This window comes from Malaclemys terrapin, chromosome 7 (genome assembly GCF_027887155.1).
Source record: "Malaclemys terrapin pileata isolate rMalTer1 chromosome 7, rMalTer1.hap1, whole genome shotgun sequence".
NCBI lineage: Eukaryota > Metazoa > Chordata > Testudines > Emydidae > Malaclemys > Malaclemys terrapin.
Window position 1 is genome coordinate 23,849,342 of NC_071511.1, and position 25,074 is coordinate 23,874,415.

Genomic DNA, 25,074 nt, shown 5'->3' on the forward strand with positions numbered 1-25,074 from the left:
CCCTCACCTCCCACCTGTCAGCACTAAGTCGGGCCCCAAGGCATCACCTCCATCTCCTGCCGACAAAAATAGCTGACACAATAGTCAGAGTATAAAGCTGCAATAGATTGAGGCAAGTTTTCCAAACAGCGCTGGAGCCAAGCAGGGTGTGAGTCCAGCCCCAGCAGTTTGGGACGGGTTGAGCTGTTTTTTGGGCACGTTAATTTTGTATTTAATCCGGTCATTCATCCTCTGTTGCTCTCTGTGCTTCTTAGTGGCTGTTCCAAAGTGGAGTGGCCGTGGCACCACCTAGCATTAGCCTTCTTAAAACAAAGTCAAACAATTGCAAAAAGTATTCAGAGGGACTGGCAGAATAAGGCCACGATTAGAAATAAGGTAGGCCAAAAGGATATAGTATTTAAGAGTGGCTATGACAATGTAATCTGATGAAATGGTCAGCATTGACATGGATTTGAGGCTAGCCCGGACAAATGTCACATTAATAAATGGCAAAAATAGCTCTTTGTGCAACAACACAGTTTATTGAGAAATATTCATAGGTGATTGGGTTTTAAGTCAGATCATATTTTCAAATTAAGTCTTAGAAGTGCAACATGAATCAGGCTAGATACCAGTTAATTATCAGAACTAATTCCTCCCTTCTGTTAACTCCTTTACAGGTCTAACAGTCTGTTCACTGACTAAACACATTTTTCAGGTCTTGTATTTACTAGATGCATTAAGCTGTAGAGTTCTTCAAAGGAAGTGGTGGGGCTTGGAAACTTGAAAATATTCTGTAGGAACAATCCTGTCCTGGGCAGCTACTGGACTGGATAATCTAATGGGTCTTTTCCTTTTCTGGCATCTATGATTTTCTCAAGAACCACAACATGTACAGTATGGATAATAAATAGTAAGCAATATCTCTCTGTCACTGAATGCACCCCTGTATTCACACCTTAAACAACTGTAATAATCTTTGTACAAAATATGCCTTGTGAGATATCATTTGAAAACGAATAACTCATTGATCAATAATGTCATGGTGAAGTACATGTAGCAACATTATATGGAAAGTTATGAATATAAAAAGAAGAACAGGAGTACTTGTGGCACCTTAGAGACTAACAAATTTATTAGAGCATAAGCTTTCGTGGACTACAGCCCACTTCTTCGGATCCGAAGAAGTGGGCTGTAGTCCACGAAAGCTTATGCTCTAATAAATTTGTTAGTCTCTAAGGTGCCACAAGTACTCCTGTTCTTCTTTTTGCGGATACAGACTAACACGGCTGCTACTCTGAAACCTATGAATATAAACTGAAGTTATGACTGAAATGTGTTTACCAGACAAGTCTGGGGAGCGGATAAACCAGTTTCTCGAAGACAAAGGACAAACTGACACCTCTAGCCAGGGGTCATTAAAGTTGATTGGCAATCACTGGTCAAGTTGCCATTCTTTGGCAGTGAAGTGGGGGGTAGTAACAGACCGATTTACATTTTAACCAACATCATGGAACCTCTTTCACGGCTCCATCCTCAGAGCTGGAAGGAATTTCATCTAGGGGTAACCCTCAGGAAAATGCATTTCAAAGGGCAACCAGCCTAGAAGGGGGAGGGGACACCGCACATACACTCTCTCTCTCTCTCACTTTTTCAGCTGAGAAAACAAAGGAACCAGCCTTTGGACTCAGAGAGGCTCTACTTGAAAATTTAGTCAGCCCTGGTGCTGGGAACATTTGGTAAGACATTTACCTTAAACCAAGTATAGTTTGTTTAAGGTTAGTTACTAGAAAGTGATTTATCTTTATTTCTATTGTAACCATTTCTGACTTTAATACCTTTAATTGGTACTCACTTAAAATCTCCCTCTTTGTAGTTAAATAAACTTGTTTTATTCTTTATTCAAATCTAATCCAGTATTGTGTTTAAACTGAACTGTTTGGTAACTCCAGTTAAAGTAGCAACTGTTGTACAATGACAACAGACTAATATCTGGACTGTCCAGGAAAGGGCTGTATGGTGCCAAACACAGATTCTTTGGGGAAAATCTGGGACAAGAAGTGGTTGTTGAAATCACCCTGCAAGTGGTAACCAATTCTGGTGGAAGCCCGGAGTGTGCTGGCAGACTGCAGCTATACACAGACACTCAGGGTACGTCTACACTTACCGGAGGGTCCGGCGGCAGGCAATCGATGTTCTGGGATCGATTTATCGTGTCTGGTTTAGACGCGATAAATCGATCCCGGATCGATCCCGGAAGTGCTCGCCGTCGACGCCGGTACTCCAGCTCGGCGAGAGGAGTACGCGGCATCGACGGGGGAGCCTCCCTGCCGCGTCTGGACCCGCGGTAAGTTCGGACTAAGGTACTTCGAATTCAGCTACGAATTTGCGTACCTTAGTCCGAAGTGGGGGCTTAGTGGGGACCAGGCCTCAGGCTGTAACCTGCATGCTGTTTGTGAGGGGCCCAGGTTGGGAGTTACAGCAAAGCATTGTGAGGCACCCAAGGTTGCAGGGCAGGTGGTGACAGCCCCTTACTGGTCTGGAGTGCACCCCAGAAAGTAAAACAGGAGTACTTGTGGCACCTTAGAGACTAACAAATTTCAGAAAGTAATACTCTAAGCTTAGTGTTCTCTCTCTATAATAAAATCTGTGCATATTCACAGCTTGGCCCATGTGGCAAGGTCGGAGTTTGCTCTTGGTTATTTTACCCACAAAGTTGGAAATGGGATGCAGGGAGGGGACAAAATCTTAGGCAGCCTCCAGCCTGTGGGCTGGTTCAGTATTGCTCTTTGCAGGGAGTTTTGCACAGTCAATAGAACTGTTTGTCTGGTTCAATTTAAGAGCATCATCTAATTAAACAGTCAAGTGGAAAACTCTCAAGTGCAGCTTCTCTCCAGTGATATTTCATAAGAACGGCCATACTGGGTCAGACCAAAGGTCCATCTAGCCCAGCATTCTGTCTTCTGACACTGGCCAATGCCAGGTGCCCCAGAGGAAATAAACAGAACAGGTAATCAAGTGATCCATCCCCCGTCACTCATTCCCAGCTTCTGGCAAACAGAGACTAGGGACACCATCACTCAAGTTAAAGGGTCTCACGCACACACACACACACAGATACAATCCGAGATGGTTCCTGGGTCTGAGGGGATTCCCAGGGGCAGAAGATCTTGTGTGTGAAGTGGATTCATAAGCCCATGAGATCCCAGATCTCCTGTGTCTGGAGAAGATTCCCAGCAGAAGGAGATTTCAGGTTTGAGATAGATTCCCAGTTTGTCCAGTAGCTAAAGTGGGGTCCCAAGGGCAGATGATCTCAGGTCTCCAGTGCCCAAAGCAGATGCTCAGCAGTAGGAGATCTTGTGTCTGCTAGATTCCCAGTGGCAGGGAATCCCATGTCACCTGCCCTTGTAAACATCAGCCAGCAAAAAGAGTCCTCTGGAAACATGCCTTGGTGGCTCCCTCTCACCTGTTCAGCTCCTGGGGACAGTAGATGCTGTTTCTGGTGGCTACAGTTTAGTGCTGGAATAAGTCTAAAAAGTCAAATAGTAATAAAGAGATTGGTTTGGTTTCCCCAACTCCCTGGAATAACTCCACATTCCCGTGGCTTCCCCCCACCACCACCCGAAGGCTCTGCATTGTGATGAGAGTGGGGTGCAGCCCATTAACATTGTTCTGTTCATCAGCCAGTAGGAGGGAACCAAGAGCAATATGATGTGCTTCTAGCTCTGACTGGCCTGGAGAATGGGGGTCTCTCTCCCGCAGGAGCTGGGTTTTTTCCCTCTGCAGGTCTCCCGGCCCCTGCTGACACAAGGGTTTCGGGGCATGCACTTGGCTTCCTTGCATGGCTGCATGTGCAGTAGCCCAGAAGGCCACCTGAATGGGATAGTGTTAATGACAGAGTCTGCTCAGAGGTCTGCCTAACTGAGAAGCAACTGAGGAAAAGTGAGGCGGGGAAGGACAGCAGATGTAGTGGTGGTGGTGGTGGAGAGAGAGCACATTGGCTAGGCAAGGGTGGGTAGGGGAGGTACACACACTGGCATGGCTGGTGGAGGGAAGCATGCTGGCCAGCAACTCGTAACAAGAGCTGCTTTCACATCTGTAAACCTGGTGGACTGCCAGGGAGACTGTTTTTCTAAGTGAAGCAGAAAGACTGCTTACTGTGACCGGCTGTGGCATGCTTTGTCCCTGCTCCCTGGTGACATAGGTGATGGCATCATGCACTGACGCGAAGAGGTGGTGCTTGGTGATGGTTTGGCTGAAGAAGTTGCCTTTTTCCAGCTGGTCAATGACAGAAGCTGAGGGGAAAAGAAGGTGGCACAATAACACCCAGGGCCGGCTCTAACTTTTTTGCCGCCCCAGGCAAAAAGAAAAAAAGAGCGCCACCCCGCCATAACACCCCCGTCCCCAGCGCTGTGCCGCCGAAACCCCCGCCTCCCCCCAGCAACATGCCGGGCCGCCGAAACCCCCGCCCCCCCCGAGCGCCGCGCCACGCTGCCCAACCCCCCCGCCCTCGAGCGCCACGCCGGGCTGCCAAACCCCCGCTCCCCCCCCGAGCGCCGCACCAACCCTCGCCCCCCCCAGCGCCGCACCGCTGAAGCCCCCGTCCCCCTGAGCGCCGCGCCAGCCCCTGCCCCCCCAGTGCCACGCCGCTGAAACAAAACAAAAAACCTCGAGTGCTGCCCCACTAAACCAAAAAAAACAAAAAACCCCGAGCGCCCACCACCACCCCAAGATTGGCCTCTCCTTCCAAGGTGCTGCCCCAAGCACGTGCTTGGTTGGCTGATGCCTGGAGCCGGCCCTGATAACACCAGGACACCCTAGAGTGAAAGCATGAAGACTGGCCGACATGCCCAGCCTTGACCCCCACCCACCCTCCACACACAGAACCACCTCTCTTTTTCTTTGCTCTTTACTCTTTGCCTTTGGGATTCTTTGCTTTGGGAAGTGCTGGCAAAATCATCCGAGCTGGAATTCAGGGAAACAGAAATGCTCCCCTGGATGTGGTCTCTGTTCTGGAGTATAAACAGACTCTGGCATTCACCTTGGGAATTATGCCTACTTGCAGGGGCTTTGGCTGATCTCCTGAATAGGGCTTGGGAAAGATTCCCCACGCACATACCCTGGCTCAAATTCAGCTATGGCAGAAGCTGATATGACTTGTGTTGACCTCAGAGGGATTTACACCAGGGCTGAATTTGGTTCCTGACGTGGGATCTGAACTACTAGTCACACTGGGTTTGAAACCAGTTCGGTGAGCACTTTCCCTCTGGTTAACATCTGAGGCTGGTATGGTGTGGAGAGGAGAAGAGGAGATAAAGGAAGGTGAAACCAGAAGCAAGAACCTGACTCTGCTCCAAGGGAGGGCAGATGGGGATTTCAGTGCGACAAGATACATCCTCCTGAAGGGAGGACTTGCTATCAAATGGAGGGTCCACAGCTTTGCTGCGCCTGAGCTTTGAGGCCTCCTTACCATGGCAGCCAACAAGAAACACATCCACTTCTATCTCCTGGAAATCTCTGAATATCTGCCATGGACACAAGCACAAAGAGATGAGTCGAGCCCCTCCACAGACTCCCGTCCCTGGGGGCCATGCCCCATGCCCAGCAGCAGCACCACACGCAGAATGGGATGGGGTACGCGATTACTAGCCGACTGCCCCAAAGCAGCCCCAGATGTCCCCTTGGCCCCTGCTGCCAATCTCCTGTGGGCTGCCTGGAAGACAAGTTAGGGATGTGAAACATACTCTACATCTTGATGCCCAATTTACAGCTGACAGGCCTGGGCACACAAGGTGATGCAGAAGATGTTAAAATGCCAGCATGAGGGAGTGGGTGTGTATGTTGGAGAGAACAGCTCCTCTGTCACAGACAGCAATGGCTCAGAGGGAAGGGTGGTGGGTGACAGGATCAGGGAGGGGATGGGGACAGGTTGGAGCCAGTGTCTGGTGAGATTTCACCTTAGCTGGTAGCAGAAGAGCAGATCTGAGGCACTCAAGTTCCCAGCACTGGGTGTCTGAATTCTCCCACTTTGCAAAGCTCGGTAGGAGAGTCCCCAGGGCAGCTGTGCCTGGGACATTTTCCCTGCCTTTCCCCTTACGTTCTTTAGGATCTTTATGCAGACAGTATCCACAAAGTTGACGGGGGTGAAATCCAGTATGAGGGAGTGGAGGTCAGGCTTTTTGAGACCTAAAGACTCCAGGGTGGGTTCATTGAAGGCTTTTGGGGTGCTGCTGGCTTGGGGCTCCAACTCGATCGTGCTTCCATTGGAGTCAACCACTGCAGGGCCAGATCCATTGCAGTCACTCCCCAGCTCCTGTGGGGAAGAAAACAGTTCCCCCCCCCCCCCCGCATCAAATGAGATGATGGCATTCCTCAGGGAGCACCTCAGCCAATAGCAGACGAGCGTCACACTGACTGACTGCACTGTATCAGCACAGGCGGCAGTGAGACAGAGGTTTGGAAAGTATCTATTTCCACTGGTGAAAAACAAGGCTTTAAATGAGACGTTAAACAGAGGCCCTGACCCCTACTGACATCAATCACCCTAGCACACATCAGAGCAGAGTGGGAGATGGCTCTTGCCCTAGATTAATGACATATCTTATTCCCCAGGTGTCTGGGGAGGAGGAAGGGATGAGGGCTGGGAGGGTTTTCTTGCTTGCTAATGGAGGGTTTGTGTTAATGGTAGGAAGACCATTGTGGTTGAGATTTTACCATGACATTCAACTATGTCAAGCCCTGTGGGACTTGGATTTTTAAAGATCAACATAGATAAATACCTGCGTATTGGTCTCCATGTCAATATCTACAAAGCCAAGGTCATTGCTGCTGGGGTCAGAGGCCTCTGAGAGCTTGGAGTTAGTTTTCTGTTACCAAAGCCAGATGGGGACAGAGAACGTTAAAGCAGGGTTAGTGTAGCCACACAGTCCACATCACCCCGCAGGAGGCTTGTCAACCCCAGCAAGGAGATTTGGGACAATATAGGTCACAACATAAAAGCAGAGCCTGGTTCAGTCCCGTGAGCCACCTAGTCCAGTATCCAGTCTCTGACCATGGCCAGGTCAACGGAAGGTGCAAAGCTGCCAGAGTGGACAATTCCGGAATAACTTGCCCATGAGGGAGGTATCTTCCCTAGCCCAGTACATAGTGGTTGGCTTTATTCATCCTAAAATTTCGTTTGCTCTTAGGACTGCCCTCATGCAATGAGAGGGGGTTTTCACTGAGCTGTCTGCAATGGCAGCTAGCTGCCTACACTCACCCACCATTCTCTCCCCATACAAATATTACCATTAGTAAATATATTCTACACCAAGCTTCTGGGGCACCCCACTGCGAACATTTGCAACATGGAAAACTGACCATTTATTCAGAAGTGGTGGACAGAGGATTTGACCAGGGTTCTATTCCTGGTTCTGCCACTGGCCTACTGGGTGACCGGAGGCACGTCACAGCAACATGCCTCAGTTTCCCCCTGCATAAAATGGGAGTAATGATCTGACCTCTTCTGTGCAGTGCTTTGAGATCTGCTAGTGAAAAGTGCTATATAAGAGCTAGGTATTCCTTCTCTTTATTCCCTTTCTCTTCAGCCAGTTTTGATCAATGATAGAACTTTAACTCACCCTAAGACAGCTTAGGGTCCCTTTTGAAAGTCCAAATAACTTTTGCCAACTGAGTCTCCTGTATTTGCTCTTTACTTGACATGCTCAAAGGAATCTAGTAAGTTAGAGAGGCATGATTTCTCTGCAGATGGTATGCTGGTCTGTTCCCATCATATCATGTCCATGTGGGGGCGTATAAATCCCTCTTTAATTATTTGTCTGGCACTGAAGTTAGGTTCATTAGTTTGGAATTCCCAAGATCACACCTTGCACTTGTTTCTAATATCCGACCACTCACCAAATGCTAGTGAATCACTGTCTCCTTAATTATTAACACCAGCAGCCTCCTCCCCAACCTTGGACACAACTCCAGTGTCAGGTGGTTCCCTGGGATTTCTTTTCCATGCCTGGTGGCTCCAATCAGTACAGATGCTTGTCAGGCTCAGGAACATTCCCCAGGGGCCAAGGCCTACCCTTGGGTTTCCCACCCCCTAGGGAAAGATGAGCCATTTCCAGTGTGGGTCCATCTTTGATTCTGAAGACTAGGGAGAGCCAATCTAGAGAGAGGGATTAGGGAAAGAGAGGGAGAAGTGGGGGCAGGGAGGAATGGAGAGCTCGGAAGGGAGTGAGAAGAGAGAGAGAGGAAGGAGGAGACCAAGAGAGAGATGTAAGGAGAGAGGAGGATGAGGATATGGATGAAGGGAAGGAGAAAGAGACAGACTGGAGGGAACCCCAGAAGGAAACATTTGGCAGGGATGAACCTTTTTCTTCTTTGCCTCTTCCTTCTTGTCCTTCTCCTGCTGTTTCTTCTGTTTCTTGAGGGCTTTCTTCTTCCTCCCAATGAGGTAATCGACATTAATGCCACTCTGCAAAAGATACAGCTCCCTGGGATATGGAAGCCACTGACCTGCTCTCTCCCAACCCACTTTCCACCGCATGGTGCAGGGAATCCCCGCAGCTGTTCCTGCACAGAATGGCGCTCTCTCCTTCCACATCCTTTTCTTGGCTTCTGGGAACAGGAGAGCTTAGAGCACTAGTTAACAGCAGGAGCAGAGCCCAGGAGCAGGATAGGAAAGGTTGGCTTGCAGTTAATGCAATGGACTGGGACTCAGCAGAGTGGGGTTCTATTTCTGGCTCTGCCACAGGCTCCCTGGGTGACCTTGAGCCTGTGTCTCAGTTCCCCACCTACCTCAGAGGGGTGCTGTGAGGAGAACATCACTGGTGTGTGAGATGCTCCAATACTATGAGGATAGAGGCCATATTAGCCTTTCGCTAGATCCACTACATACTGGGGAAGGGAGAACCTGTGCACTGCAGCATGAGAGCTGAGAGAATCAGGACTGTGGAGTTGTGCTATTTTCCCAGCTAGACTGGAGAATAGCACCCCAGGCCTGAAGTGACCTCCTGGCCAAGGTACTGGAGACCAGTCTGTAGAGAAGAGTCAGGCCTCGCCCCAGAGTGTGCTACGTGAGCCCATCTCTGCCCCTGCCTCACCTTCTCCTTCAGGGCCTCTGCATACAGCTCAGCGTTGGCAAAATAGACTGTGGCAGAAGAGCGGAAAATCTTCACGCCTGGAATTTCCTCAGTCTGGAAACAAAGACATGAAGAAGTTGTGAGAGGGACACTGCCTCAAAGGGGTGGGGGCTGTTCTGGGTCACGGGGGGGGGGGGGGGGGGAGAAATCAGTAACAGGGAGAGCTAGAGACATCACAGAAAAGCAAAGCCATGCCCCCCAGCATCTCTGGGCTCCCCTACTCCTCAGCTCTCCCCCCCCACCCCCGTTCTCCTGCTGCTCCACCTCAGGTACTTGGAACGGCCTCACAGCATCCCTTAGAGCAGTGGTTCTCAACCAGGGGTACGCATAGCACTGTGGGTACACAGAGGTCTTCCAGGGGGTGCTCAACTCATCTAGATATTTGCCTAGTTTTACAACGGACTACAATACATAAAAAGCACCAGTAAAAGTCAGTCCAAACTAAAATTTCATACAATGACTTATTTATACTGCTCTATATATTATAGACTGAAAATGTAAGTACAATATTTATATTCCAATCAATGTATTTTGTAATTATATGATAACAATGAGAAAGGAAGCCATTTTTCAGTAATAGTGTGGCTGTGACACTTTTGTGTTTTTATGTCTGATTTTGTAAGCAAGTAGTTTTTTTAAGTGAGGTGAAGCTTGGGGTACACAAGATAAATCAGATTCCTGAAAGGGGTACAGTCATCTGGAAAGGTTGAGAACCACTGCCGTACAGCCCCCAAAGCCCCTACAGGGTCCCACCACTAGCAAGGCCTGCAGCTTACACAGCTGAACTGGAGGGAGACCTGGCTTTCTAGGGGTTTGTAAAGCGCCAGGCACACTCACAGTGCTCTGGAAAGGAGGAGCCCTTCCTCCCCAGTGGGAAGGGAAAGTGGCATCCAGTCCCTGAAGGCCAGTACTCACAGGCACTGATAGGACAGGGAAGCTCCTTCTGGGAAGGACAATGCCTGACAAGGACTTTAACCCTTTTACTCCTGGATGTGCCCTATCTCAGCTCCCCTGGCTGCTCATGGCAGCTTTGGCCCCAGTGTCCTGGTTTGCCTAATACATTCAGCAGCAGCAAAGGAGCTGGTCTGTCTTCCTTCATGGGTCCCCTCTGGCCACTCCCTCAACTATCTCACCACCGGCTTGTACCTTGTTATATTCCACCACGTCTCTGTAGATGTCTGTGTTGGAAACCTGCCCCAGGATGGAGTAGCGGGGCCTGAGGAGAGACAGAGAAAGAGAGCGGGGTTAGCAAAGGTACTGTCTATCCCGCGGGGAGTGATGTTGTGCCTTACATTCAGAGTATTGCCCCAGTGACCTGGTGGTGATAGAACATTGACAGCCATGCTGTGAGAGGGCATAGTAGTGCTAAACCAGGCTAAAGCCTTGTGTGTGCCCATGAGCTGCCATGGGCTATGGCTTTGCTTCATCCATGGGTGGTGAAGGTGGGCAGGGGTACAGAATTAATAGCAGCTTTTCAGCAAATGGGCTTCTCAGACTGTGCTGATGTCATCAGTGGCTCATATGTGCCCATTAGCAGCCCCCCGCCGTGGTGTGCACACGAGTATCCAGACAGGGCAGGGTACTACTAGTCGCTCAGTAGCACTTACTGGAGCTCAGAGGGTATATTGGGACAGTGCTACTCACATCTGGGTCCGGAAGATGACTGTGAGCAGGGCAAACGCCACAGAGACCCCCAGCCCCATGTCTAGGTTCAGCAGAAGGGTGGCCACGAAGGTCACGAGCCAGATGAGCTGTAGCAGACAAAGGCAGGGTAAGTGCTAGGGAAGGGGAGCAGGTTTGCGGTAGACACTGGCTAGTTCGGTGTGACGTTCGCTAGTGCACTGGCCATCGCTGCCAATGCTAATGCTGCCATGCTGTCCCAGGAAGAGCTGTACTGTGGGAGGGACCTTCCTTCAGGGGAGATGTTAAAACAAGGCCCTGCCTGCCCGTCTCTAGTGGGAATCCCGGGTGGAAGTTAGAGATCTCAGGACGCCCTATGAAAAGGGTTATGGTGGGGAACACCAGTGTCCTGGCTGACATCCCCGTCTTGTTAATATGTGCTCTCTCTGATGTACAAAGAGGGATAAGCACATGCTGAGTACAGATTGGCTATTACATTTGCCTGCAGAGTCTCTGTGCTGTTGCGATTCAGTTCCCTGCTCTGAAGTCCCCAGGGACACAGCAAGACAAAAGCCGAGATGGGCTTGAGCCATGGAGGCTAGATCTGGATCCAGATAGCCTGGATTCCAGTTCAGGCCCATTGCCGAAATAGGCCTGCACTGTGAGGTTCAGAATCTGGTCCCTGTGGTTTGGGGTTCAGAGTCCTGATTCTGACAAATGTCTATGGCCCAAATTCTATTCTCAGTTGGTTCAAGCCTGGTAAGAAGTGTCCTGGGGGAAATGCCACCTCCCTTAGTGAGGGGCTGCCAGGAGCCAGACCAGGGCAGCACTGAGGACTGCCCTTTTTGTGCTCCCCAAAGGCAGAGCCCTTTGGGGCTTGTGTCAGGGGAATCAGGCCCCATGGTCCAAGGCCCATGGAGGCCGCTTGTGTTTCTTACCAGATCTATGCGATTGGACCGCCACAGTGTGCGAATGTCTGTGAACTGCTTGAACATGCCCTTCAGGTTCACAATGATGATGGCAGCTAAGATGGCCTGGAAGAGAGATCCCCAAAGCTGTAAGGACTCAGCGGGCACTGCGGGGCCATCCCAGGACCCAACAGCCTGATGACTCCAGGGGCCTGTGTTTCCCACAAGCACCTACCTGGACAGAACAGGGTAGCCCTTCCCCACTACTACTCTGTCCTCCCACATGAGACCTGACCTGAAGGGGGTGGAGCAAACACTGAGTGAGGAAGCTCAGGCTTTGACCCCCAGTTCAGTGATTCGGCCAAAGGGAGGGAGGGAAATGCTGCCAAGGAAACACTGACCTGCCAGTGGAAGGTGAGACCTAGGGCACTCCCTTTTGCAGAGACCATTGAGTCAAATAACACAGCTGCACTTTGAAAGGCAGGAATGAAGCGATGGTCATTAACAACCCCCCCTGTAATGAAGGGAGCTGTGGTAATGCGAAGGGGACTCTAGCCTCATGCAGCAGGGTGCTAGCTGGACTCCTGCAGGAATCAGGATGGGAGCATTTCCCTCTGGGCCACTGTATCACACAACTGGATAGAAGGGTTATGGGTGCTTATCTGTCAGCCTGTGATGCCTCAAACGCCGGAGGAGGGAACACTGTAAGAGATGCACCAATGATCTGATCCAGTGCGGCAGAGGAGGCTACTAGAGAGGATGGACCAACTATGGGAACTCACTTGTCCCTACATTTTTATAGGACTTGTGATCCATTTTTGTCCTTCATGGGCTGATCTATAAGTGGTGCCGGTAGCTGTAATGGGCCTGGAGACTCAGGGTAACTGTACAGACTGGTGAAGAGGCAGGGAGGCAGGCAGGGCTAGGACAATACATACTTTGGGCAGGTCTTGGAAGAGCTGCCCAATCTTCAAAATGGTCACTAAGATGACAAGTGAGGCGATAACCCCGGCCACCTGGAGAAGAGAGCAGAGAGATCAGTGAGAGATGGGACAGGCGTGCATGGACATTTCCACCTCCCATGCAGAGACACCACCTGTATGTTGTGTCTGATATAATGGGCGTCACGCTGGCCCCGAGAGAGCATGCTGGGCGAGAAGGGGATGCAGGTGAGCTCACGTAGGAAGGCTGTCTGGCCGGTGATCCAGCATGTCCCCCTTAGGCCCTCTCTCATGTTCCCATCAGCTCTGCGAGTGCCAGAGCAAGTGACAGGCAGCCCTTGCCAGGCGGGTGGGAGTTATTTATGAGAATTGCCCCACTGCCCCCAGCTCTGCTCCCAGTGGAGCATCAATAACAATTAACCCTTTAACTAGTTATTTGGTCTGGCAGATGATCCGGCCCATGAATGATGGGTAATTACTGCCCATCCATTGCCCACTGTCACCAGAGGTTAACACCCTACCTGGCTTTCCACAGCACCTTCCTGGGGTTTTCCCAGTCAGGCCAGAGATGATAGGGGAAGCTTCGTTGCCTCATGCTGGAATCCTCCAGGATTCCTCAGGGCTGAAATTGATGGAAGTACCAGCCACATGGGACTCACCTGACTGTTCCCTCCGGTGGTCTCCTGCACCAGGGTCCGGGACATGGAGCAGCTGATGCTGAAGCACTGGAAAAAGCCACCCACGAAATTACAAATCCCCAAGGCTATCAGCTCCTGCAAGGGGCAAAGCAGTGCGAAGGGTCAGGAACTGCATGGAGGCTCCTGCCCTTGGTGGGCAGAGCAGTGCAGGCCCCCACTTGGTGTCATGGGAGACCCCAAAGAGAGAGGCGGGCACTGCCCAGACTCAGATTCCTGGGGAGTGCAGGTGCCAATGACAAAAACGAAGAATAAAAAAGGGGAAGACAGGCTGGAGTGGAAAGCCCAGAGCGTAGTGGGATCCTCACCTGGTTACTGTTCACCTTGTAGCCGTGCTTCAGGGCAAAGATCTTGCCCAAGGAGATACAGATGGCATAGCCCACCACGGCGATGGCAAAGGCATTGCCCACCACCTGCCCAAAGTAACTGACGTTGGGAGCCACTGGTGGTTTCATCCTGCAGCCAAGAGAAGGAAAGCCAGCTGGAAAGGGGCTTTCCCTCAGGGATGACAGCCTGCTCCCCCTGGCACAGCCTCACCACGCCGCCCCCAGTGTCGCAGAGGCTGCAGCAGAAACGCGTTCCATTCTCTGCCCATAATGAAGTGCCTACTACAGCGCCCGGGCTGCACCCTCACTCACCCACTGGGGATGTCGCCCACAACAGAAATCCCAAACTTGGCCTTCAGGCCGGCTCCATAGGAGATCCCCGTGGAGACGATGATCTGAAAAGAAGGGACAGCGTGAGGCAAAGAGCAACCCCCACGAGCCTGCTAGAGAACAGCAGACATGTGCAGGCCTCTGCTCAGCGCCCTCCTCGGAGGGGGTCAATGAAAGGGGCCAGCCTAGCTGAAAACCCAGACTGCCAGGTAGAGCCCACCAGCCACTAAGCCTCCCCACAACCAAGGGAAGAGCCCCAGGGCCAAGAATCAACAGACAAAAAAAGAAATAAACCGGATCAGGAGCACTTTGAAACGAATCAGACCAGGTGAAGGGTTTAAGGAGGGGACAGGATGGAGACAGTGAACAGGGAATCCCAGCTAGCGCCCACTGTCCACGGAGTAGCCAAGGGCAGCTGAGTCTCCATGACCCATTTCACCCAGAGACAAGCAGGGGCCATTCAGGTCTGGTTGTGGGTATGTGCTGGGGAGGGGATGGCTGTCCAATGGCTGTCCAACATTACGCACCGCTAGCCTGGGCCAGATTTAACCCGGGGACGTGCAGATGGAAGGCAATAGGGCTGTCCTTCTGGGCTCTGAATGCAATTGTCACCCCTGGGCCAGTGGATTTGCTGGCTGAGAGACCTGGCTCTGGGTGCTCCCAGCTGCGCCTCTCCTGGCAGCTGATGTAAGAGGAGCCCATCAGCACAGCCCCTGCTAGCGAAAACTGCTCTTCTTGGACCAGTGGTTTTCAAACTTTTTGTATTGCGACCCCTTTCACACAGCAAGGCCCTGAGTGTGACCCCCCCCCCTTATACATTGAAAACGGAGGGGGGGGGGTCATTTAATTTAAGGGAAGCTCAGGGCTGTGAGCCCCACAGAGCTGACAGCTCGCAACCCCCATGTCACCACCTTGCAGCCCCAAGGGGTTACAACCTCCAGTTTGAGAGCCCAGGCCTTGGACAACCCCAGGGAAATCTCAGCCAGACAGAGCCCCCTCCCTGGCCAGCCCCAGCACACACCCACTGGGGGACACATTCTAGGAAACTGGGGCTTGCCTCTGGAATACCTGTGGTGATACTAAGCCAAAACCTGGCCATCTTCGGGCCACGCTGCCTAACCTACCCAAGTGCCAAAACCTCCTGGCCACAGCAGAGGAGACGAAACACTAGCATGAGGGGCAGCCACTAAACAACCACCAGTACAGGCACCCGGCAGAGAGCCGAGCCGCCGCTCTGTGGGGGCGACAGCCTGCCCTGTGCGAAGCCCCATGGGGCTGGGTGCTCTAGATACCATGCAGTTCGTGACACCCCCCTCCTTACCGTGATGAGTTCTATGGGGATGGGCATGGGGAGCTTGGAGGCAAACTTGGCACTGAGCAGCTTGACAGCGAGGATGGCAGCCATGGCGATCAGGCTAGTGACCAGGGCGCCCACGTTGGTCTGTGGCAGCTTGGTGCAGATCTCAATGAAGGCCTATGGCGAGAGGAGACCATGACACTGAATCCGTTCAGGAGACAGAGCCCCGGCGCGGAGGGGCCACCCACTGGATACGCCCCGTGGAACCACAGAGTGTCAGCACGTGCCCACGTTCACGTCTCGGCACTGGCTGTGCTATCCCTGGGGCAGGGGTCCTGTCATCCCCTGTGTACATTTGGCAACTTGCACAGAGTGGGCCTGTGAGGCTGGGGTCGCCAAGCACCAGTGCAATACAGCAAGTAATACTGATGCAGACTGCATACCCGTAGGGTGCCACAGCCCAAGGAGGAAGCCCTCTCACTGTCCAACCCCAGTGAACAGCCAGGGAGCACCACTCGCCTGACAGTTCTAGGGGAATCCCAGCTGCTGGAGAGACCTCCCCTCCCGTATAGCCCCAGTGCAGACCCCATCAGCCCTGGTCTGGCCCCAGCACAGGTCCCCATTAGCACACACTGTCCCCCTGGGAAATCCCAGCCCCGTCGGACCACAGCAGACCCCATTAGCAAATGTTGCTCCTCTGGGAAAGTGGCAGGCTGGATTCTTCCGTGGTTAAGAGTATTTATCAGAAAACATTAGTGGCAGCATCTAAAACCCTGTGAGGGCAGATCTCCTGCTGGTGTATGTAGTCATAGCTCCACTGAAGCCCAAGCAGCTATGACCATTGAAATCACCTGAGGAGCTGGTTATATAAAATGAGGAGCTTGGGCCCTTTCCATGTGACTAAGATCTGTCACATGACACCTATTTACCAATCAGCTGCCAGCAGCCTGGGTTGGTTCACAGCTGACCAGTTGAGAGTAAATACAGAATTTTGTCCCTATCAGATGTTCCTTCATTTTATGGATGTAGGGTTACCATATTTCAAAAATAAAAAAAGAGGACACTCCACGGGGCCCTGGCCCCGCCCCTTTCCCACCCCGGCCCCGCCCCAATTCCACCCCTTCCCCACCCTAACTCCACCCATTCCTCGCCCATTCCCCAAAGTCCCCGCCCTAACTCCCCCTCCTCCCTCCCAGCCATGCGAAAAGGGCTGCCCAAGCGCTACCAGCTTCACGGTTTGCCGGGCAGCCCCCAGACCCTGCGCCCCCGGCCGGCGCTTCCCCAGCACAGCTGGAGACCGGGAGGGGAAGTGCCCAGCCGGTGGCGCAGGGTCTGGAGGCTGCCCGGCAAACCATGAAGCCGGTAGCGCTCGGGCTTCGGCAGCCCCCTTGCCTCCGGACCCCAGCGGCCGGCCGGGCACTTCCCCTCCCCGGCTCTAGCTGCTCTGCTCCTCCCCTGACTCTCTTCGGCTCTGTTTAAGAGCCAAGCTGCCCGAGCGCTCCGGCTTCGGCAGCCCCCTGCCTCCGGACCCCAGCCGCCGGAGCAGAGCAGCTGGAGCCCGGGAAGGGAAGTGCCCAGCCGGTGGCTTGGGGTCCGGAGGAACGGGGGCTGCCCAAAGCCGGTAGCGCTGGCTCGGGCAGCTTGGCTCTTAAACAGAGCCGAAGTCTGAGTCAGGGGAGGAGCAGGGCAGCTGCGGGAGAGGAAGTGCCCGGCCGGTATTTTTCCCGGACATGTTCGGCTTTTTGGCAATTCCCCCCGGACGGGGGTTTGATTGCCGAAAAGCCGGACATGTCCAGGAAAAGCCGGACGTGTGGTAACCCTAATGGATGGAACAAGTTGACCATATCCTGAGCTCCTGATTCAGGCAAATTCCCATGAAAGTCAACACGAGTAAAACTGAGGGAAGGAGGGGCCCAAGGTTTGACCCTTAAGAATGTCTGCGGTCATCAGTCTATTTTGTTACTGGGGCTCCCCAGGGGTTCCCCAAACTGTATGCAGCACCAGAGAATGTGTTTGTGCACATACCTCTTGTCTGGAAGTGTTCTGTAACAGGAGATGTAGGATCAGCGCTGGAAGGGTTAAATCCCCCCATCCCCGCCCGCCCACCACCTGCCCTAGCTGGGCTCTACTTACAGCAAACATGGATAATGGCCCTGACTGCTCAGCCACCTCCACCCCAAAGACGTACTTCAGCTGGGAGACCAGCACCTGGACGGCAGCAGCTGTGGTGTAGCCCTGCACCAAGGGCTCGGACAGGTAGGTGACCACAAATCCGAACTGCAGCATCCCCAGGGCCATCTGGAAAGAGACCCAGCGATAGTCAGCAACCAACTTCCTCTCGCAGGGTTCTCACCCTGACGCCAGCCTCATCTGGGGATGGCAGGGCGTAGCTAAACGTAAGGGTCGCCTTGGGCAGAGCTACAAGGCTTGGGGGACAGAACTACAGCTACGCGGCTGCCACCTCTATCAGTTTTCCTGAGGAACAAATAGAACTCTTGTATTTTTGCCCCTAACAGCCCTGGGCTGGGATGCCCAGCACCTCCTCTGCTTTCCCTGCAAGCTCAGTGGGACAGAACCTGGTAGGGTTTGTGCTGGGAGGGCCAGCCCAGGGGGCACCCAAGCTGCATGACTGTGGTTTGTGCTCAGGTCAGTCTATGCAGCAGAGTACACAGGGAGGGGAGGGAGGCCCAGTGACATCGCTAGCACTTGACCCGGTGGCTGTTTGGGGGAGCACCCTTTGGAAAGGATGGGGGACAACACAGAAGTCTGGTGTGCTGGGCAGAACCTGGGACCCCTGGTTCCCAGGCTGGTGGGCCTGAGAGCGGGGATCTCACTTCACACACCATGCTGATTGGCCTAGCCACAAGCGAAGCAGGGGTCAGCCTCAGGGAGGGACAGTGTCCCCAGTCCTGCTCTGGGAGGGGCTCACAAACATCACCAAGGGTCTGCAGTGAGCCCGGCCTCTGGACTGGTGCCAGGATGGACCCTTCAGGAATCAGCTGCGTGGTATCTCCCCCAGGACCAGCTCGAGGTCTCCAAGGGTAAGTGCAGCTTGTGCCCTTCCAGCAGGGCCCAGCCATTGAGAAACGTGATGTGAGCAGCAGGGCTGGTCTTGGTGCTGGGGTTTGGAGGAGGAATGCTCCCTGCCCACGCTGTTCACCTGCCCTGGGGGGGGGGCAATGGGAGCAACTGAGGCCCAAAGGAGGAACACAGAGCAGGGATCATGAGCCCAGCAGCACATGGGAAAGCTGCCACAGCCCCCAGATTCAACGGGTGTTTCAGGGAGGTCAGGCCTGGACTGGGAGTTGGACGGCATGGCCCTCTCAGCCTTGGATCTGTCAGGGTCCCAGGGTGTGCTGACCACCTCCACCCCTTGGACACTGGATCTGCCCACCCACCAGCCTTTGGAAACAACCCACCCAGGATCCTGGCCCAGTCTCCTGCCCCGCCCGGAGCACCCTGCGCACCTGAAAGACGCCCACCAGGATAGTGAGTGTAGCCACCAGTTCCACCCTGGCGCTGTCTCTCCTTGCCTCATTGAGGACTGTCTCATTCGTGCCATTGACCGGATCCATGAAGTTGCTGTTGGGCATCAGCGAGCCTGTCACGCTGCCGATCATGACGGAGATGAGGGCGAAGGGGCCTGCGTGGAGGGACACAGGGTGAGGTCATGGGAGTCGCCAACTCAAACCTGTGCCCTGGCAGACGATGCGTAGCCGAGACCTGCCCACCCTGTATCCTCTTGGGAGCGGGGTCACACCCAGGGTGCCTCTGCTTATCACCAGTGGAGGGGCTCCCTCCTGTAGCCAGCACAGCTACCCGGCTGCTCACTCATCTGTATCTGGCTCACAGGGTCACTTTGAGCGCTCGGCTAGGGATGTGCAAGAATTGCTCACAGGGGTCACGTGGCTGCTGGCACAGCAACTGCTGAGCGCTTTTTGTGTGGGCAGAGAGGGCTGTGCGCACACTCCTCCAGCCCTGTGCGTGGAGCGAATCTGGCCAGTTCCCTGGCAGTCGTGAGTGTGTGGGCCCAAGTCTGAGCTGTGTGCATAGGACAGGGGGAGGTTCCTGCTTTTCATGCTCTATGCTCCTGACTCTGGCCACTTCTCTTTCCTTGGCGATGCAGGAGTGCAAGGTCCCCACAAGCCCCCTGCCCTGGGCACCCCCGGCTCACCCACAGCCCCCCCCATCCTGGGCACCCCCCGGCTCACCCACAGCCCCCCCCCCATCCTGGGCATCCCCTGGCTCACCCACAGCCCCCTCCCCATCCTGGGCACCCCTGGCTCACCCACAGGCCCCCCCATCCTGGGCACCCCCGGCTCACCCACAGGCCCCCCCATCCTGGGCACCCCCGGCTCACCCACAGGCCCCCAGCTTTCTGTTCATGCACAGCCCCTTGCCCCCCCTCACCCACAGACCTCCATCCTGGGCACTCCCGGCTCACCCACTGAGATGTGCCTAGATGTTCCAAACAGGAAGTACAGGAAGACAGGATAGAAGGATGAATAGAGGCCAGTGACGGGAGGCACCCCTGCCAGAAGCGCATAAGCTAAACCTAAACACAGCAATGAAGGCAGGAGAGTTACTAGAGGCTCCCCCCATCCCATGCACCAGCTCCCCGCCCTCCCCCATCCCATACACCCCCCACCAATCCCCCCGCCCTCCCCCATCCCCTATGCCCCCAACTCCAGCTCCCTGCCCTCCCCATCCTGCCCCACCCCTTACATATGCTGCCTTCCTCCATGCCATCCCACCCTTCCCCCATCCCATACATACCCCACCCCAGCTCTTTGCCCTTCTCCACACACACTAATACCAGACCCACCCCACTCTACACCCACCCTTACACACAGGCGCGCGCACACACACCGCTCTGCCTGCCCATTCACCCCCCCCCATAATGTATATCCCTCCCCCCACCTACAGCATGTACAGCAGGGCTACAGCCTTTGGCCCACAGGTGACTGGGATGGGAGATGCCTGGCTGCGCCCCAGAGTGATCACCCCCAGAGGAATGTGTTTGCAGGCACTCCCCTGGCAGAGGTGGGGGCTGTGGTACTTACCCTGGGGGAGGTGCATGATGCCCACACTGAACCCCGAGACAATATCACCGAGGAGCCAGTCCTTGACTGGGTACCGGGGCAGCCAGCTCAGGACCGGCAGGAACCGGAACAGAAGGGACTTGGCAGCAGCACATGAGCACCTGGAGGGGTGGGGGAGCCATGAGTGAGGAGAAAGCTCTGGGCTGCACTACCCTACAGAGTCAGGAGGGCTGGAGCAAGGGGATCCGGGCCTTGGCAGAGTCCTCCCCTGTCCGGGCAGGGGTCAATGCACTGAGAGCACTATGATACCAGCTAAAGTCCAAACCAAACGCCCCCCTGCAGGACCCCTGGACTCCCCCCCAATGCCTCCCTCTGAGGAGCCCCTTCAGTAGGGACCAGAGCACCAAACTGCAGCTTTAGAAGCACCAGGCCAAGTCTGTGTGCAGTGATGGCAAAGGCCCGTGCAGGATACTGGCCCAGGGCATCACTGGCCTTCCTGCCACTTCGGCCCTGGGCTGGCCAGGGGCCCAGCATGCCCTGGGGGGATGCCTGGTGCACAGCACTCTCCACCTGTCTGGCACTCGCCTGTGTGTGAAGTCAAGGAATAACAGCTCCAGCAGCACCAGAGGGCATGGGCCAAAGGGCGAGCATGGCATGGGTGCATCCTAGCCTCAGGGGCCGGTGCCTTTACACCCCTTCCCCCTGCTCTGGCTCCAGCAGTGGGGCCCGATGCTGGGCAGTCCCAAACCCAGTGCTCTTTCCTGGGGACAAGAGCCATTTTAGCTCTGGGCTCCTGCATATGGACAGGGCAGGCGACAGTGGGAGTCCGGTCAGGCAAAGAAAAAACACCCTGCCAGGGTTGTAAAATCCCTATCAGCAACCCACAGGGCGGTAACACCGCCCCCTTGTGCCACTTCTCCCTCTCTGGTGACTGGGGAGGTGTGTGAAGCGCCCCCTACCTTACACCCCGGACCTTGCTGCAGAGAGAGGGCCGCGGAGCCCGGGTTCTCGGTGCGATCTCCTCTAGCTCAGCCTCGCTCAGAACCTCACTGTCCGCCTGGGATGCCCAGGGGCGGCGCCGCAGCTCGCTCTGCTCCATCGCCACGGCACCAACCCCACCCGCACTCCTGTGCGGCCTTCAGGCTGAGATGAGAAGGGGAGACGGGCTGAGTGCTGGCAGTGCTACTGCCCCCCGGGGGATGCCTGTCCCTGCCCACACCCTGCCGCCATTGCTTGGAGGCCAGTTCAGCCGTGTGTGCTGGGGAGTCCCAGGCCACAGGTGCCCCTTGGGGAGCTGTTTCTCCTGCAAGCTGAGGAGCTGTGCCAGTCTCCACCACTCCATCGCCAGCTCAGGCCAGAGTCTAAATCTGCTGAGCGATTCAGTGGGTTGGTGTGACCTGGCACACACTCACAGTTAGACTCTGACCCCAGGAGCCAAGGACAGGCCCAGCCTTTGGGAGCTCCCAGAAGCCATGGGGGCAGGAGAGAGCCAGGGCTCAGTGAGGGTGCAGGGAGCTCAGCAGTGCCGCGGGGCAGCACAGCATGGAGCCTGCTGTCTGTGGAGGACACCCGCAGGCGGACTCACTTTGGGGGCAATGGGGCAGAACTATTCCCTTGGAGCAGACCTAGGCCACTAGGAGATGGATAGATCCGGGGCCCTGCCTCTTCGGGCTGCTGGTGACTCCCCTGCACCTTATGATTAGGGGGCACAAGGCATCAGGATTTGGGGGAGGAGAACTCCCTGCCTCTCTCTCACTCCTGTCCCTGCACCAGAATCTGGGCCCAAATCTCACCCCTAGGAACACTGCAGCCCAGGCCCTTGGCCGCGCAGCTCCGCGTCACTGCATGGCTCCAGGCTGGAGTCAGTGCTTGTCCGAGCCCAGCCTGCTCCCCCAGTCCGATCCTGCAAGGAAGTTGCAGCTCCATGCTCATTACCTCACAGCTGTATGCTTTGGAAATGATTCTGCTGTCCCAGGTCCTGGTGGCTGTGAAGGAGCAGCAGCTGGGCAGAGAGGAGTGCGAGGGGGCAGTCCTTGGGTAAACCCAGAGTGATTCTGGGCTGCATCCTGGCTGCAGTGTGGGCCCTACACTCACTGCCCTCTTTGCAGTCCCTGGCATAGGGGCAGGCCAAGGGCTGGCGGGTGCATGGTCAGTGTGTTATGTATTCCAGCTGTTCTGGACTAGGGGATGGTCCGTTGGGGATCACTGCGTCCCGAGTGCAAGTGCAAACAGCCCAGGCAAGTGCCTAGCCTATGCCACGGACAAACAGTGACTGCTGAGTGGCCAGGAACAGGCTCCCTGCAGCCAGCCCAGCTCCACGGGGCAGCTCCGTGCTGAGCCTGCACCTGCAGACTTTGCACTTTTCACATGAGGGGTTTTTGTTCTCAGCAAGAGTAACTGACTTTCTAGGCTAAACGGGCAGCCATTGGTGGGGTTACCCATACACTCCATCCCCACCCCCCAGATACACACACGTACAGCTGCGTACCTATACCCCCCCCACTCCCACCCCCTGACACACTCATGTACAGCTGTGCACCTACACCCTCTGCCCTGCCAGCCATACAGATGTTATACCTCTACACCCGCCCCTCAGACACATACATGTATAGCTGTGTACCAATATCCACTGCTCCCCTTCCCTCAGATACATACAGATACAGCTGTGATCCTATACCCTCCACCCTTGGCCCTAAGCCTCACACAGGCACAGCTGCATACTTATACCCACTGCCCCCACCCTCAACACATACATACAGCTGTGTACCTATACCCTCCACCCCCCAGACGCTCACATGTACAGCTGTGTACCGATACCCACCCCCCGACAATCACATGTACAGCTGTGCACTTATATCCGCCCCCCCCAGATGCTCACATGTACAGCTGTGTACCGATACCCTCCACACCTGCCTCCCTCCGCGCATGTTCAGATATACCAGTGCACGCACATATGCATGCACACACCGCTCTCCAGTCAGACTTAGCAAGGATTTTAATTGCCAGATCTGAATGTGTTCAGTGCTGGTCACAGGGGCCAGAGCGGCAACCCTGGAGCCTCCATTTCTGCAGGCAGAGCCTGGCTTCCCTGGAGAGGTCATGGGAGGGAGAGGCACATCGGGCCATTGGCATCTGTTGCCACTGCTAAGCCCTGGCTGCGGGGTGGTGGGAGGTGCTATCGTTCGGGCAGCAGGCTCTGCTCCCAAGAGCGACTGTTTGTCTCTTGGCCCTGGGCTCAGCCCGCTGCTCCATCTCACACGGGCCAGACCTCGGCTAGGTGGGAGCCACCCAGTCAGAGGGCAGGGCTCAGGTACATAGGGCACAGTGCCAGCCCCCAGAGGAATGAAGCAGAGCCCATTTGGCTGTGGGAGTGGCAAGGGCTGGCCAATCTCCTCTCCTTGCTCTGGGCCCCTCATGAGACCCCACACATAGCAGCAAACGAGCTCAGCCCTTCGCCCCAGGCGTGATCCTTGCCAGTGCTCAGGGTTTAGAGCTACAGCCACCAAGGAGAGCTTGGCCTGCACAGCTCCCTGGGGGCCTCACAGGGCTACAATAGCAGTGTAGCCATTCCTGCTCGGGCTGGTGCCTGGGCTCTGAAACCCAGCTGGGGGGATGGGAAGGCTCTCGGAGCCTGAGCGGGAACAGCTCGCTATTTTTAGCACAATCGTGCGAGCCCAGCGTGACCACCCAGCCTTTATTTAAGGGGCATCCCTGCACAGCAAGCACAGCGCAGGTGGGGGGACGGCTGCCTGTGGGGCACAGTGCAGCCCCAAATAGCTGGGCATGATGTACCGTGCTGCCCGCAGACAGCCCCCCAGCATGCCCTCCGCTGGCAGCCTGGAGGAGAGCTGGGACCCCCTTCGTACAGCAGTCAGGCCCCTTGCTTTCACACCAGCATCCTGGTGAAGACAGTCACAGCAGGGCACGGTGGGGATACTTCCCTGCGGTGCCCCGGCTCCTCGCAGCGACAGGGCTGATCAAGGAAGTGGGCTATTTCCCTCCCAGCCAGCCTAGCTCAGGGAGAGCCTAACCCAGCCGTCCTGTGGGGCTGGGCAGAGCCAGCTCTGTGCTCAGCCAGCTCTGTGCTCAGGGTCTGACGGCACGTCTACACTGCACCGCCACCCCCGGCAGCGAGTCTCAGAGGCCAGGTCTCTGGACTGGGACTCGGGGGTTTGCGTAGGGTGAGCCCCTTTGTGGGGGGCAGGATAGAAACAAAGGGAAACCACATGAGGGACAAGGGTTTATTTTACGGGAGGTTTTAGGGAAACACCATTTCCCTCAGCACATTGTGTATTTTTTCTCAAGTGTACATTCCTACTGCCCTCCAGTACACTGTAGAAGCCAGGGGCCAAAGTGGGACACATCACAACAGCCGCATGCTGACAACCCCTCCACACACAAATCTACTGTCTGCACCTAGGGCTCTCGTACCTCATGGAGATGGGGGCATAACCCCCATTAGTGCTAACGGGGTGTCCTACCCCTATTAGTGCTAACAGGGTATCCTGCCCCCCTTCGATTTGGGGCATAGCCCCCATGAGTGCAATGGGGTGTCCCGCCCCCATGATTTGGGGCATAGCCCTAGGGACGGGTAATGGAGGTGCTCTGTGCACACTCAGCTCAGATCCAGTGAAGTTGATGCCAAGCTGAGCTGCTCCTGGTGCTATGCTGAGATGGCTGGAGCAATTCCCCTGCTGGGTGAGGTGCCCCCTCTGCCCCCTGGCTAGCTGCAGCTCTCCCCCTCAGCAGGAGGAGACACTCTTCCGCAATCGCTGGTGCTTACCTGGCGTGCCCGACAGCCCTCC

General features: G+C 55.0%; 1 protein-coding gene across 3 annotated transcripts; it reads right to left on the bottom strand.

The window, feature by feature from the left end:
* Positions 1-1,206: 1,206 nt before the first annotated feature.
* On the bottom strand, positions 1,207-25,074 carry SLC26A6 (solute carrier family 26 member 6). Of its 3 annotated transcripts, none has more exons than XM_054035540.1 (21): positions 25,053-25,074; positions 21,229-21,412; positions 20,291-20,430; positions 19,672-19,782; positions 18,695-18,870; positions 17,361-17,525; positions 15,252-15,404; positions 13,913-13,995; positions 13,583-13,730; positions 13,239-13,352; positions 12,577-12,654; positions 11,669-11,764; positions 10,755-10,861; positions 10,257-10,326; positions 9,072-9,164; positions 8,339-8,443; positions 6,759-6,845; positions 6,077-6,292; positions 5,450-5,504; positions 4,138-4,274; positions 1,207-3,509 (listed from the first exon to the last, which is right to left on the bottom strand). In XM_054035540.1, the coding sequence occupies exons 2-21, from the start codon at positions 21,366-21,368 to the stop codon at positions 3,486-3,488; spliced, it is 2,298 nt and encodes a 765-aa protein (XP_053891515.1). In that variant the 5' UTR covers positions 21,369-21,412; positions 25,053-25,074; the 3' UTR covers positions 1,207-3,485. The 3 variants fall into 3 exon arrangements, with proteins under 3 accessions (XP_053891515.1, XP_053891516.1, XP_053891518.1); XM_054035541.1 differs by lacking the exon at positions 25,053-25,074 and adding an exon at positions 22,205-22,280; XM_054035543.1 differs by lacking the exons at positions 6,759-6,845; positions 25,053-25,074 and having other exon boundaries at positions 21,229-21,526.

What these genes read in the sequence shown, in the direction of transcription:
- SLC26A6 (XM_054035540.1), bottom strand. Translation starts at nt 21,368, where the DNA reads ATGGAGCAGAGCGAGCTGCGGCGCCGCCCCTGGGCATCCCAGGCGGAC. An exon ending in GTGGGCGACATCCCCAGTGG is followed by an intron (nt 13,731 to 13,912) that starts GTGAGTGAGGGT and finishes TCTTGGCTGCAG; the next exon opens with GATGAAACCACCAGTGGCTC. An exon ending in AAGAGGCAAAGAAGAAAAAG is followed by an intron (nt 6,846 to 8,338) that starts GTTCATCCCTGC and finishes CTTTGGTAACAG; the next exon opens with AAAACTAACTCCAAGCTCTC.